The sequence below is a fragment of the Schistocerca americana genome, chromosome 5 (assembly GCF_021461395.2).
Source record: "Schistocerca americana isolate TAMUIC-IGC-003095 chromosome 5, iqSchAmer2.1, whole genome shotgun sequence".
NCBI classification, from domain to species: Eukaryota; Metazoa; Arthropoda; class Insecta; order Orthoptera; family Acrididae; genus Schistocerca; species Schistocerca americana.
In genome coordinates, this window is record NC_060123.1 from 368,310,947 (window position 1) to 368,326,642 (window position 15,696).

General features: G+C 40.5%; 2 protein-coding genes across 2 annotated transcripts in view; one reads left to right on the plus strand and one right to left on the minus strand.

Annotated features, from left to right (window-relative positions):
• LOC124616708 overlaps positions 1-2,000 on the minus strand; it is a 474,983-nt gene extending 472,983 nt beyond the window's left edge. The window contains exon 1 of the mRNA XM_047145052.1: positions 1,683-2,000. The gene's annotated coding sequence lies outside the window, so the exon portion shown is untranslated. The remainder of the gene's footprint in view (positions 1-1,682) is intronic.
• A 434-nt stretch (positions 2,001-2,434) lies between these two features.
• The window catches only part of LOC124616172 (glucose-6-phosphate 1-epimerase), a 234,438-nt gene continuing 221,176 nt past the window's right edge, over positions 2,435-15,696 (plus strand). Inside the window, exons 1-2 of the mRNA XM_047144454.1 lie at positions 2,435-2,525; positions 2,771-2,822. Coding sequence (XP_047000410.1) covers positions 2,456-2,525; positions 2,771-2,822 — 122 coding nt within the window. The 5' untranslated portion in view covers positions 2,435-2,455. The remainder of the gene's footprint in view (positions 2,526-2,770; positions 2,823-15,696) is intronic.

Consider the following 15,696-nt stretch of genomic DNA (forward strand, 5'->3'; position numbering starts at 1 on the left):
AAATAAATGAACAGGTAAAACAGTAAATTAATGGTTGCAGTAACTGAATACTTTTATGATGTTTGATAGTAAAAGAGAATCTATACATGGTTAAAGCAGACAAAATGCGTGCATTTTGTATATTGAGATGCAGAGTAGAATTTTTTTTAAATACTAATAATTTTCTGTAATTTCTATCTCACCAACATAGATACAAAAGACAAGACTGGCCACTGGTTGAACAAATTCACATTCCACAGAATATGTCATTATGCCTTTTGGATTTATGGGCATCCTCATAATCCAACATAAAAATAATGTTTAAGGCAATAAAGCAAAACGAAACTGCTTTCTACTAAGATACAAACATGGAACACTATTGAGTAAATTACTACTTGATGCAACTTATAATCATACTATAAACATAAGTCAGCTTGTAAACAACGACAAATAGGCCTACTTATGTTCACATTCAAAGTATCAAAAAATCAAATAATAAAGAATGTGCAATTGTGTAGTGGAGGATTTTGGAAATATTAAGCAAGTTGTCATTCAATCTGAATCTCAGTAAATTACCCTGAACTATTTGCACAGGCTACAAAAGCACTGTTATGTTCAATCTAAACTGTATAATAGAAAGAACATTTTCATGGACGACACAGGACTGGATGCTCAATGCATTTCGTTTGCTACTTTATGTACACTATACTGCAACGAAGTACAAACCAGTGGGAAATATCAGGGCAAAACAAACAGGAATGAGATACCGACAACTAGATGGTGTTGAATTTTAAAAGGTCGTATGTATAAAAGGTTACATGGAACTAAGTAACAGTTACACTGGCCTTTAACTTAGTGTCACAACAAGACTGTACACCATCAAACATAGTTAACTCACTAAAAAAATACATTCTTTCCTACGGTATTATTAACATCTTGAACAGGTTGTCAGATATCTATGCTAACATTCGCAATTTGATAATCAGATATGACATGCTTTATCTGAGACAGTGGTCAAAATTTTAAAGGCTAAAGCTAAGATAATGCATTGTTTACAGTTAAATATATGTCTACATACAGTGACACGTTGACATGGAACTTGTATATACCCACATCGTAATTTACTAAATAAAATACTGTTGATTTATTACCATTAACTCAAACTAACGGTATGTATCGGAAAACGTATTATCACGGTCGTATAGATTCACAATTTCTTCATGTTTTTAAAACTCGAAGGCAATTAAAAATGGTCTCATGCAAACACTAATGAGTGAGTAGCAACTAAACAATGCGGTTGTTTAAATTTAAATATTCGTTGGTTCTCTCGCACCGGCAATTTCATCTTCCTATTTATTTTATGTTTGGATTACTATGTTACCCCACGTCAGGATAAATATTAGGCTTTTACAGGAAAGAACGCACACAGGGTTATGCTACGAGCTGCTGACTCGTTAATATCATAGAAAAACGAGTAAATACGATTTGGTACGCCGAACAGGTTTCATGTAAATTCACATTCGCTTACAGAACTGAAGTCGTTTAGTGTGTTACTGAAGGTAAATAGGTATATTTTCCATTATTTAGTATACAACTACACGCTGCTTTACCATCTGGGAGAACATACAAACAGTAAACAAACATCTACGTTACCGAAATGTCAAACAAGATGCAATATAGCCCGATTTACAGTTTACTTTTACCTGAAATTCGCATTCCACGATCTCGGTGTCCTCCAGTAAGCGCACTGTACATTTATAACTAACATTAATGTCACTTTTGCTTCCAAATTTTAGCATCTTCGTATTTATGGTACATGTGACTGTTTAAAACGCGTTCCGTCACTTTTTGCACATACACTTCGGCACACTACCACGCTCCGTCGAAACTTGTAAGATCTTTGCTATGTTATGGTTAACTCTGACAATTAACAGAAGGAACGTCAACGAAAGAGAAGGAATGTAGTAATGAACTACGCATGGTCCAAAAAACTAAAACTCTCGCACGTTATTTGGCAATGACACCTGTTCGTCTACACGTAACGTATAAATCTAAAAATATATCAAAATTAAATGCAACTTTCTTGCACGAAATGTAGTTTGAGTATGAGAAATAAGGTGATTTTGTACGGTTGTGTATAAAACATAAGCTGTGGTTGGTTGCGCCGCCATTTGTCAGAAGGAACGAACCAGTATGAGAAATTTCTGTGTCAAAGTTCTGTCATTGTAAGAGAAATATCGACTTTAATACTATACAAGAAGAAAAATAATACCTATGTACTAGTTAAATACTCTTCATTTTATATCATATAATTTTTTTTATCACTTCAAGTGTGATTTTGTATTGAAATTAGCATTTGAATACAAAGTATTTGAATTAACTTCTCCCGCCATGAGAGCGTTGGCAGCACTGTTTCGCTCACAGCTTCTGCTATCAATTAACAAAGGATTCCGAACAGGCGGTTTTAGATTCAAACATGGCAGCGGCGACGAGTGTTGTTATGCTTGACAGGGGAAATAATACGACGTGCACCATAAATTTACACGGTAAGGGAGCTCGATTCACGGCACAGTGATAGTATTACGTATGTTCTACATGTTTTATTACGAATTACTGAAATAATTTACTGCTGTGACGGTATATCACGGAAATATCAAGTGGCATTGCACTCATGCCTGCCGCATAAGCAGTAGTTGAACAGTGCTTTTGCGTACTGTATGTAGTATTGTTGTAAATTTTCATGGTTACCCTAAAAAATATTGCGTCACTTAGCTTTGCTTTGCATGTGCAGGTGCAACAGTCGTTTCGTGGCGTGTGAATAATCAAGAACAGCTGTTCGTGAGGTAAGTTAATAAACTTGATTTCACTTGTTCTTCAGATTAATGGAATTAAGTGTTGCCATCGATTTTTCGTAAGTCGGTGCAGATATTCTGTGGACTGCGTATTTAGTCTCATGTACGACTGCAACATTGCGACGAGTTACAAAGTGTGCATGAGTGTCCGTGGAACTGCGCTCTTACTTTGTTCGTGGTGTTCTGGATCAGTTAGAAAAAAATTTCTTCGTTGGGTGATGAGTTTGGATTTTAATGTGCGCTGTTCTAGTTGTCCTTGATCGTGCTTCATATTAATTTTATGTCCATTTGCGGACTTGCGTAATAGTTAAGTATACAGCTATGTTCCTGTGTGTTCCTTCAGAGAAATTAGGACAAGTCTTGCGAATTGTTGGCATCTCAAGTGTTTGACCTGAAAGCGAGTTTTAAGCAAACCTGTGTGATACCGAGAAGTTCAATTGCGTTTCTCAGCATCAGATGTGGACTTTGGTTTCCAAGACGGAATGTTAATACCAAATCGCACTTACATTTGTGTTGGCTTCTTGCAGTTTGGTTAAAACCTGACTTGCATACGATGCTGTGTCTAGACGATCTTACATAGCACGTTCACTGTAAACACCGCGCGGACGGCGGAGGTGTAAATTAGTTGTGACGCTTATTGGCATTGTGTGAGGTGATGTTCAAGGCGCAGAATTTTTGTTTCGCTCGTCGTATCGTTTTGACAAGGATTCCTGGAGTGATAACTTCCCAAATATTGTTCGCGCTTTGTATCATTACCTAATGTATTAAGATTTCGTCCGTACGTCACGGTTGGCGGCGACAAGTAGTTCTTGGAGTCAGGAGTGCGCAATTTTCTGTGTTAACAGTTTCAAATTTTGAACTTCCCAGTTGTTGCTTTCCGTCATTGTATGGTTGTGTGGGCATAGAAATGCGAAAACGTAGTTAACTGTTGTTTATTACATTTCATACTTTGATATAGCATCGAGAATTGATGGTAAGGTTTACGTCCTAGACATAATTGTTTCATCTTCTGTGAGCTTTTGTTGGCTGTTCAGGTAGTCGATACGTTGGTAGATAATTTCATGGTTGCTTATAGCGTGGAAGCAATACTTGTCGCATCGATGCCTTGAACGCAGCTAACTCAAGTCCGCGTATGATCTGTCCAATGTATAATTCTAAGTGTTGTTGAGTCGATGCACGGTTTGCACTTATGCATTACAATCAAAGATTTCTCTTTTAAGTTTGCTAAGTTGTATATGACACAAAAGAGGAAAACGTGAAAAAAAATTCGTTGAGTATTCTCTTGTTTTCCGAGTTTGATTTAATTTGCCTGAACATGCCATCCACGATTTCGGCAACCTAGGGAGTTGCTCGCATCCTGCACTTGCAAATTTAATGTTTTGCTGACGTCTACGCGTAACATTATGCGTTCACTATTTCGATCAGCCCCAACAAAAAAACGATGGGAATAAAACTTTTGTACTCATCATTAAAAATGGTTCAGTAGTGCTAGTGATAACTCTGCGTAATGTTTTGTATGTGGCAATTCAAGCGAGAAAGAAACCCAGAGACGGATTAGCGTCTGCTGGTGCTGCATGGAGTTCTCGCGCATGGACTTTGACGCTAATGGCACGACACCCACGGGCGTTATGAATTATCACCTGTCATACGCAGGGGATGAATTTTAGTCACCCTAACGTGGCTGTCCTGTGGATCAATATTTGTGAGAAACGTCCAGCAGCGTGTTAAGCTTCTATGCCCGACAGTTTGCTTTACTAGCCATTGGCCTGATCTATGATGTATTTAGCCCGGAAAATTAATTACAGTTCACTTAGTATCGGAGTTCAAATGAGTATCTTATTATAAAGTTGTCACGAACTTGAGAATTGTTGCTCACTTTTCCTGTCGGTCCAAAAATAACGCGTAAACCACCGTGGCTCGATGATATCAAGAACTAGACAAATGATATTTTGTGGTTAGAAATACTGGTGTTTTCTTTTGAAATATCTATGTATACCAGCCATTTTTCGTAGGTTGCAGTAAGTTCAATGACGCGAATGCATATTTGCGAAACTGGAGGCTGATCATAACACAACTTATTCTCACACGTACTGAGCTTGTCACTGGAGATTTCAGTTATGTATACAGTTAGAAATTCCAAAGTAGGTGGTGCTCCATGGCTCCAAAATATTCGATAAAATGATCGTACATCAAGACTGCCAATTGTTGATGAAATAAATCTTTACCATTTTCGATCATCTGACCATCATCAACAATAAAATTATTAACAGCCTGGGTGGCAAAGCTCCTAATGGTGCATCAAAACAGTAACTATCTTGAGGCAACTGTGGTCAGATTTCATCATTAGGTGTGGTGTGCGCTTTGCATATTCTAGGATAGCTGATGATGGAATCCTGCTATCAATAAAGATTTATTTCCTTGACAGCTCTTAGCGGTTCTGAAATGCCTTTCACAAAATAGACTCTGGTGATGCTTAATTGGGAGCGTGGTAGGACTTGAACACAAGAGTCCAGCTTCGTTCGTGAATCATCTCCACTGCCAAGTGGAGCATGCGGTTGCCGACATCGTGATATGCAACTTGATGTTTCTGTGTTTGCCTGTAATTATGGCCTTTTGTTCTTCAGGTGCGACGCATCTGAAATGCCTCTGTCATTACACGGATGAGTTCTGATGAGTTTATAAATGAGATCTTTTTTTGACCTGAACATGTTCCGACATAATTGTCTCCGGATTGACGTAAAAATTCAATTACGGCACGTTTGCGTAGCAGGCGGCGTACCCAAACAAGAAAGAGGAGTTAGGTAGTGAAGGACCATTGTTTCTACCCATGGAAGTTCATTTCCGTAGTGGTATTCATTGCTGAGCTCAATGCATTGTGCATTAGTTTTTAACAGCTCTAGTATATCTGGCGATATATGTCTGATCTCACATGAATTGTATAAATCACAGTAAGCTGTTGTAATGTTCTGTGAATCTCTCCGAAACGTACAGTTTTCACCACCTTAGTGCAGCAGGTAGTAAAATGCTATTAGTCCTGCTTGGGGTCACAGAAGTCACCAACATCGTAATGCTAATGGGGAATTAAATGTTCTTGGTCTGTTGTCTTATTACGAAGCCAATGCAGCATGTATGCTAGATGTTTTATGAAACGTGGTAAATCGTGTAAAGCTGTAGTTTCAGCCTACATGGCCGGATGGTGGTCTGAGGAGCCTGAAAACCGCAGGTCCGTCGTTACCACGTGGAACAATGTCTACTAGACCAATATGAAACGTAAAGCATCCTTTAGGTTGCTGTAACCAGTCTTTTCAATGACAATTGTGCCTTTGACATGTCAGCAGGATTTGGTCACATGACGTTAACAGCTGCTGTTTCTGAATCTGCAGTAAAGCTGAAAAAGGACAAACAATCATCTAAAGGCAAAGTAACGCTGCTACAGATGAAGTGAAGCTGAAGGACATGCATGAATCACTGAACCATCCAAATGCTCCCCAGTTCTACTGTCTTAAGAGTTTACAGATACCATGGGAGTTTTATGTTCGTGGTATTTGATGTGCTTCAGCCGGCGCACCTAAGCTTTGATCTGAAATCAAGCGCCACTTCGTGGAGGCCACTCCGCTTTTCAGTTGGGAGATAGTCGAAATGTCGGCTTCTATGAACAGCGTATAGAAGGCGATAAATATATTCAGCTCTCGAGGAAAGCATGGTCGAAAATTGGCTTTGATATACGACCACTTTGCATTCTTAAAAGTCAGCAGAGTGCAGCGATTCATCACTTCTCAGGCAGCAGGTCAAGATTCCTGGCGAAACGGAACTCGGCCCCTGCGGCGTCGGCGTTCCTCGGATATTTGGACCACGGAAGGACACCGGGGCACACGAGCGTCGAGGTCTGGGCTTCTCTGCGCGGGCGTCTGTTTCCGTGTGTCTAATCGGCCAGCAACTGCGATGACTGTAGCTATATACTTTCTGAATCAACGTCAGCAGCGCTGTTTTGAAATACTGGATGGTCAGAAAAATTAAAAACAGAGGAAACAGCTTATGTTGTCGTAGCCGTACAAGTCAGAATTCGTATCCCACCCAACAATTGCATTCTGCGGAGATCTGTACGTGACAGTTGGGTAATTGTTAGACTTTTCTTCCAGTTACGTGGAGCGTTGAAAGGATTCCGTATCACGTAAGAATTGTAAGGGTTGCATCACTCACACCTTCTCTGTAGCACCTGTGTTTAGGGGGCTGGAGAATGTTCGTAGATTCGTAGGCTAAGATTTAGACTGACTTTACAGTATCTTTCGATTCTGCAGCAGAGTATGCGTTGAACTGAAATTTCCTGACATTAAAACTGTACCAGACTGGGACGACTGAATTATCCACGCCTCGCCCTCAGTTGAGGGCTGCTTAAAATATTCCGTCATACCTTACTGTACAATCCCGTGAGTGAAGCGAGCATGTTCAGTTAGCTCTTAAAGTATCTTGTATGTGGAACTGAAGGTTCCTTTTTTCTTCCTCAGAAGTTTTGCATTTCGTTAAGTTTACAATCGCAGATTTTTTTCAAATTGAGGCATACTTTCTACTCTTTCTAAGAAGTTTGCTTTGATCAAAATATGACTGGCTATTATCATAGTTTAGCCTCATAACATGAATAGAACTCTCCCTGCCCTGGGGTACCGCGGAACTACGCTCATGCCCGTGCCTAACTGTCTGCCAAGGAGTCGTAATTCTCATGCAAAGGCGTATATTTCGTTATTAAAATGCCGTTGCATAAATATATATTTTAAATAACACAGGCATTAGTGAAAAGACTATTGCAGTCATCCAGTGTCATGAGATGTAGCCTGTATTAGCATCTTATTTGGCCTACTGAAAAATGCCACTTTCCATTTGTATTTGTATTTTAATTACGCTACGAATTGTTCATATGTTATTAATCCGTGGTGGTGGCGCTTATGGACAATTTGGAAGATGAAAGTAGGTTTCTTAACTTTTCGCCGATCATTATTTAGGTATATAAATCGATTAAATTTTACTTATCTTCTGTGCTGCTGCTTGCCGCAATTGTTTGGGTGGGATCCTGATATGAAAGCTTATCGCTTGGTTATGGAAAAAAACAAGTGATAATCATAAACGCCGAACCAAATGTAGCTGTAAGATCGAGGCAGTTGTCTATCCAAAACAATGGCATTTCTATTACCGTCACCGTCTCCTGTTGTAGAAGAGAACGAGAGCAATGACACCAGAATATCAGCATGAAGTAGAATATTTTTATAAACAGAAGTGGTTAAACAGCATAAGCACTGATGCTTGTTTGTTTTTAAATGCATTTCTTACGAGGTATTTCAAAGTGCCATCGTACGGAAACTCACTTCTTCTCCCGCCATATGAAGTAGTTAAATAATCATACCATCTTAATCCATGGAATATGTGATGATCTGATGATATATTGATATAGCATATTGCTTTTGGTTTCACTTAATGTCCCTAAAAGAAGGCGGGGATGAGTGTGTACGCAAAAGACATGTGCGAGCTCTCTGACCCATAGCTGCATGGACGTGAAACAAGTAATTAAATACAGTACGCAGAATCGTGTGTAAATTGGCCGGCAGCCTACATAAGGTGCTTGTAAACCATTTACCAGAAGATTGTAGTGAATTACAACAGTAACTAGTGAACAGTATATTTTATAGTGTCTGGAATACATTGAAAGGCAGTTTACCCGCAAGGGTTTTCATGAAATGAATAAGAGACGCGGAAGCCTACATACGTGTTTACGTTGTGAACTGGTCTTACGTTGGATGTTACGGAAACTGCTGCGTTATAGTGAAAGCCTTGCAATAGAACAAATATTGATTTATCCAGGGTGTCCCTGAAGTATTAGTTCAAATTAATACCGGTGGTAGAGAACACCAAAACAAATCTATTTAGTCCTGGTATATATGATCTCTGACGGCAATTTCTGATGCTAATTACAGCAGTGGCATTCACAGGAATGTGCCACCATTGGCATGTATGCAAGCAGTACCTCGTCGGACCAGTAATTGTAGCTTGTCCACAATGGTACCAGCAACAAGGTAAGTTTAGCAACGTGGTCTTGGTTTGTTTCGACAGCGGTTCCATACACCAGCTGCTTCTTATGCCCCCAGAAGAAGAATTCCAGACACGTGAGATCAGATGACCTGGATGACGAGGCCCACAGTGCCACTTTGGCCGATCCATTGATTCCAGAAGGTGGCCCTCAGATGATTCCTTACAGCAATGCTGAAATGAGCTGGCGCCCCTTCGCGTTTTGTCTAACGTTCAGGGGTACATCCTCCAGCATTTCTGGCAACATAAGTTCCATGAAGATGGGATATCTCCGTGTGTTGAGGTGATATGGAAGATCGTATGATCCAACCAACCTATCAACGAGGATGTCGGCTCACACACTAACACCGAATCGCTGTTGATAAGCGTGAGATCGAGTACCTCGTGGATTCACATATACCCAAACATGCGAATTGTAGATATTTGAATGTCAGTACACATTAGCAGCCAGCTACAATGACAGCTTCCTTCAGTACCACAAAAAAATGTTCTCTAACATTACAAGTTGGTTTCAGAGACCGTATGTTCCTTATGTAAATATATTTGTTTTTTGTTCTCTACCTCCAGTATTAATCTGAACGAAGAGTTTCGGAACACCCTGTATTCCGTAAAGACACATCGGACGGTGATACGTGGACTGCGTAATTTGAATCCAAGTTGTCGATATACAAAGCGTTACAGAGACTATAAAATATAATTTTCAGCTTTGATTCTATAATTTCTCCGACGAAATTCAGATTTAGCCTTGTTGCACTTGGTGTGCCCTTGCAAACACGAAACGTGAAATAAAGTTTGACCTACGTTCCGTGAAATAAAAAGAAAAGTTTCACCTGTGGTGCCAGACGGAGGACGGTTGACAGAAGTGGGGGAGGGGGGGGGGGGATCAGTTGCTGGTGCTCGCTGGGCTGTGAAACAACGAACGCCAGAAAAAAGTAGAAACGTAGAACCGCTCTTAAGGACAATTGAATGCCAAAGCCGCCCCCAGGCCTCGCTCCACACTGAACGTGGCTCGCCCATATTGTGGCAGGCTGGGGAAAAGCTAGGGATTATGCACAGTTAGTGAGGGGAAGAGGACGTCGGGATATCCGGATGTCTTTCAGTGGATGGCGTTAGGTGACAAGAACCAAAGGTTCGTTTGCGTCATTCGCCACAAACGGAAACAATATCCACTTTGTCGAATATCGTACAGACTGATGAAATTAAAGCGCGCAGGTAAACACACAAACAGTATCTGAGTCACTTTTTTTAATGATTTAACGATCGGAACTTCACGCAGTGTCAAACAACTACCTTGTTTTGTGTGCATCTTTAGTGCACTATCTCGTGTGCAGTGAGTGCACAGGTGCTTTATCACCGCGATAATTTGACGATAAAGCTCGCTTGCAGGTGAATCACTATGCTTACAAGAAAAGACGGGAAATTCCAAATAAATGTTGCTCTTTCTTATGCTCGGGGGGGATTTCACAGACTTACAATAACTTTTCGGGCAGCCACGATATATGGCTGTGTAAGTTTGCCACAGGATAAATTGTTTTTGTAACGAATTAGAGCACGTAAAGGAAACTGGCCGAACGCACTGCACTGTCATCTTGGATTTCAGATTTGTCGGGGCGCGTTATTATGATGACTCATCGTGCAGGAAATATTGAAAACTTCAGACGCACTATAGTTTAATTGCGTGAGAGTAATAAAAGTAAGGTTCCAAAACTGAGGCGGCGTGGAAAGTAATTATTTTCTTTCATAAAATAGTTGATTTCTCAGAATGCTTCAGTAGAGCACGAAGAGCTATGTGGGATGTAAGGAATATTTACCACTATAAAAATATTAAGCAATGGTTGTGAAGTACACAACACTTATCCCTCGCGACGCGTAAGCGTGCCCTAACTTCTGCTGCACATTTAAACGAAGTCAGAATCATTTCTCCATAAGTATCTACTGAGGTAGTCATATAGAAAGAAGAAAATAATGTATTACTAGCTGGGAGATACCGATGGGTGTTCAGTAGCCTGTAAACTGGGAACAATTCGCTTCCTCCGCGCGAAATGGACTCTTGCCTCGCGACGTGAGAGAGTTGTGTCGTAAGTGTATCTGTTGAGTGTAGGTAACTGTAATGGGTGTTTATAGTTCGGTGTTGTGTTTGTGTCGTATGATGACAGGGATAGGGTGAAACCAGCTACCAGCACATAATCTACTCTTCTGCAATAACACCAAGGGGACACCGGGCTTGACGTCTCCATCCGACAAACAAATATTCCACTCTTATCTCTTAACAAATTATATTTGAAAAATTTAGTTACGTAAAGAGTTCGGAGTCCATATTAAGCCGTAGACTCCGCCCCCACTCCTCCCCATATAAATGACTGGACAGATCGGTTCAGAAGTTGGCGAAAGCAAAGGCACTTTTTATCTCCAATAGCACATTGCCCAGAAAAGCGCTAAAGTGTTCGAACAAGCCAAAAAAAAAAAAGGAAGACTGTCAGTATTTGCCTACCAAGATGAAAAACCAGACGTGTGGAGCTTTTCGTAACAAACTGTAGACAGACTGTCGAGTTTCAAGCTCTGCGCTTCTCACTGTGTCGCTCACAGTGAGCTTACCTGAGGCAGTTGACTGCGATTCGTTGGGGACGTTGAACTCTGCGGCCTTTTTGGTGCTTTTCGAGAGTAGTAGATACCGGGATTCTTCTCCATTTCATTCCAGGTCCGCTCATAACGACGCACAACACTACATTTATAGCATGCATCCTTTTTTACAGTCACATTAATAGGTTGTAGGTAAGCAATTGTAAAACATACCTCATTTGCCCTTTGTCAAAAAAGCTGGGAGGCAGTGCCATTGCGCTCTCCAATCCCAGCATCGTGTAAGAGACATTTCTGAAAACTGTGAGCCCGTAGCTGGGGGAAAGTTGGCGGTATGCCGAAGTGATTCGGGCCAGTACTTGGCGGCGTTCTTCTGAAAATCGGAAAATGTAAGGTGTTTGTATCAGATTTGATGCATATACAGTGGCACATAAGGTAATAAATTACAACCCAAAACTTTAATTTCAACCTTCAAAAACATGATGTTACTATCTGGAAGGTAATGCGCGCAACCATGACAACTGAGATGTGGTTCTTCACAATACTTCAGTACAGCGGATTTGCTGTTAGAATAGGGTATTTTATCTGTATTCTATCATCTCTGGAATGTCGTTTGCATCCTAACATCTTTCATGTTCAGATATCAGTAATAATGATTTTTTGCGCAAAATTTTGTCTGCTGCAATATGTGCCTTCAATATACTGTTCCCACCTTCCAAAAATAAACGCTGCAACTGTTAACGATAGGTGAGGATACCTTAAAGTGTTGTGAATGAACATTGAACTTTGTCTTCTATGATAGCGGTTGATTCGTAAAGAAACAGCAACCACTGACGTTCCTTTGCTTTATACTTCGAACTGTCGCCCATCAGTCACAGCATTACTTCAGCCCTTTTTCACTAATAACTTATTTGCTAAGCACGTGTACAACTTAGTTCGTTCTCACCAATGTGACCCGCAGATCGAATATTTATCAGCGATTTCTTATCTTACGTATAGTAACTGTTATCCACACGACTGTATTTAGATAAGTGGTCATACAGTGCTTCCTGCATGAGAAGTCTTGTGGGAGAGTAACAGTTTAACGAAAATATTAAACTAGTATCTCCTGGAGTACCGTAACGACAGAGGCAGAGAATGGGCTGAATAATCATAAGAACAGCGTATGGCGTTGCGCTTGACTCTTCCATGAGATGATAACCCATGTACTTGCATTAAATTTGTTAGCAAAAAAAATCGTCGCTATTGTTATTCGTTTTTCATTTAGATAGGGACCAGAATTGTCGGGTGCAATAATACTGCACAACGTGTCAGGTGGCAGTTTCTTGAAGACTTCATTATTCCTAGTCGGAGTAGAGTACCGGGCTGAACAATGACACGTCATTATTGCCCGTAATCATACCAAGAGGACCATCCTTACGCAAGCCCAGATAGTATGCTGTAATCAGACTTCCACTGAAATAATCACGAACCCACAGAACGCGTAATACTATGTTTATGGATAAGCCTATCTAACTTTCGTGCGTCTACTATGGCTGTTATTACTTATTTATTTTTTTCCTAGTCAGTGCCTGATTTCAGTTATGAATGACACGTCAGAGACCTGAACTCTACCGCCCGCCTATTTCCGGTCCCGAAACGAAGCGAAACGGTGGAACATATCTGATAATCACATCAGTGATAAGACGCACACGGCCCTCGATTTATGAATAGCGTACAAATTTCCAAAACAAAAATAAGCATATGTGTTGTCATTGCTTCTAGTGGGTGACGCAATGTTTTAAACATGAAATTTGGTTCACAGCTTGTTTGATGTCGATTGACAGGAGGGATAATTCTTGTGGCAAGTAAGCAACTTGATAGATTAATACACTGAAACATCATTGAGTGTTCGTCGCCTTGAAATATCTAATCGAAGTGTCTGTGAGTGTATGAAACATCGACTTATGAGATGTGAGTGGTTTATTAGTATTAAAAGTTTTCAACCCACCCTTTATGCTGATATACAGTCGCTAGGGAAGCTTGTCGGAATCTAATTTTAGGAATCAGCTAAGGTTCGAAATCACTAATGTGGATATGTAGTATTCTGTACTAGACACTTTAGAAGCTGGCGCAGGACCAGAACCAGGTCTTTTATACTGACATACCTTTAGAGTGTTATTAGGTGGTGAAATGCCAATCTACAGATCTATATATCTGAGGTTTGACCCTTGTCAATCCTGGGATTTTTATCGTTTCTTTCACCTCAGAAAATGTTTGTTAATGTGTAAAATTACGAGCTGCACCGTGATTGATTCCACGTTGAACTTCACGTCTTCGTGTAATTGGGTACTGAGGTCGGAGGAAGGTAAGGATGTACCACCTCCAATAGGAGCAAGCTTAGTAAAGCACTGTGGGTCCTCAAGACAACCTTAGGATCGATGAAAGCTATACTTATTTACCTTTTGAGTAAGACCGGCGATTACCACTAAGTCTTGAAATATATACCACATGGAAAAACAGTTTTTGGGAGACCCGGAATGAGAAGGCCAAAAAAAAAAAAAAAAAAAAATGCTGACGCAGAAAGACAGGGACAGGATTCGCTGCTGGTTCTTGAGGCAATGACGTCGAGGGCGACTTTAGAGTAATGTATTAACACTGATTTCTGCGAATCCGATGAGACATACGTACCACCGATAAAATGATAAACACATAGTTCTTCATCGCTACGGAATCACCAGCGTTGCTTTTCCATCAATTTCTCGTTCAGTTTGGGCGGCTATCTGACTTCGCGCGTCATCATTCCCAAGTTCTCAGCTGTTCTCTCTTGTAAACCCACGAGCAGTTGCTTTGTGTCGCTTCAACACCGGTAATCTCATCGATCCGACAGTGAATGTATAATGCTGTTATCATTCGCTCTTTCCAAAGATGGACCATCGTCTAAATCTAAAATGCATCTGCCGCTTTTATTCTGTTTGTGGAATGCACTTATCACCACTCGTACGGTGGCCAGAACAAAATTATAATTACGTATATTTCTATTCATGATAGTTCTGATTTGTACAGGCACTAAATGTTGGAGACACGAGCGGAGTATTTTGTGTGATGAACCACACATACCTTTTTGACTGACATCCTTTTTTTGCAGCATTTCCCGAGAGGTCTGGATGTGACAGCCTTGGCATATTGCGGGTCAGCAAAATGTTTTTACCACAAGCACAGGAAGATTAAGTTGTTTTCAGTCGTACTGAAAACGTCTGGCCTACACAAGGTCGGCTTATCCTGTGGCACTGATAAAATATCCCAAGAAATGTCTCTGGGAAGACACCGGTGTCGGGAACTTTGAGCCGTGCTCTGTATTTGAATAATATGCGGACTTAATATTTCGTATTTCAGATTTTCCTTTTTTTTTTTTTTTTTCTCCAAGCGGTTTTCCTTAAACCGCCGTCTTTCATTTTTTGCTAGCAACGCGCGGTGCGTGAGACGTCCATTCGGGGGGGATGTGTTGCAGCCCAAGAAAGCCATTGAACAGTTGGTGTAGTAAAATGAACGTAAACAAGCCTCTTGGCATAATTCCACAATTATTTTGATGATTTGCAACAAGAATATCGGGTCGACCACTTCAGACCTAAAAGATCTCATCAAGCAATAATATCTGATCTCACCGTGTATCCAAGAAAAACTGATTTGTGAGAAAGTTGGGATATTGTTTCACACATTACGATACGACTCCTCAAGCTTCCCCACTGAAGTAACGTGGGCGGCGGGTAGGAGGCTCCCAAAAACTCTACTCGAGTCAGACAGAAGTGCTCGCAAGCCAGTGAATGAAAAGACACCTGCACGATACTTGAAACGTAGCAAGACGAGCGGCTGATGTACTTATTGACATTTTATCAGCAGATTACTACCTGTGAAGTTCACTGTTGTAAAATCGCTCTCCATTATAAAACTACCTGTGAAGTTCACTGTTGTAAAGTCGCTCTCCATTATAAACATCTCAGACAAGGCACAAAAATCAGACAGTAGGCGTTTTAGAAAAACGGAAATTGGGTCGAGTTTTACAATTTTTGCCTTCTCTCGCGAAACGTAACAGTACCCAGTAAACTACACTAGCTGCCACAGAGTTATGCTAACATAATCACATTTATTTGCCAGCCGCACTAAACTTAATTTTCAGCAGGTATAGTAATTAAAGCTTTGTCTGTCTGTTCATGGTTGGATTCGAAAACACGTA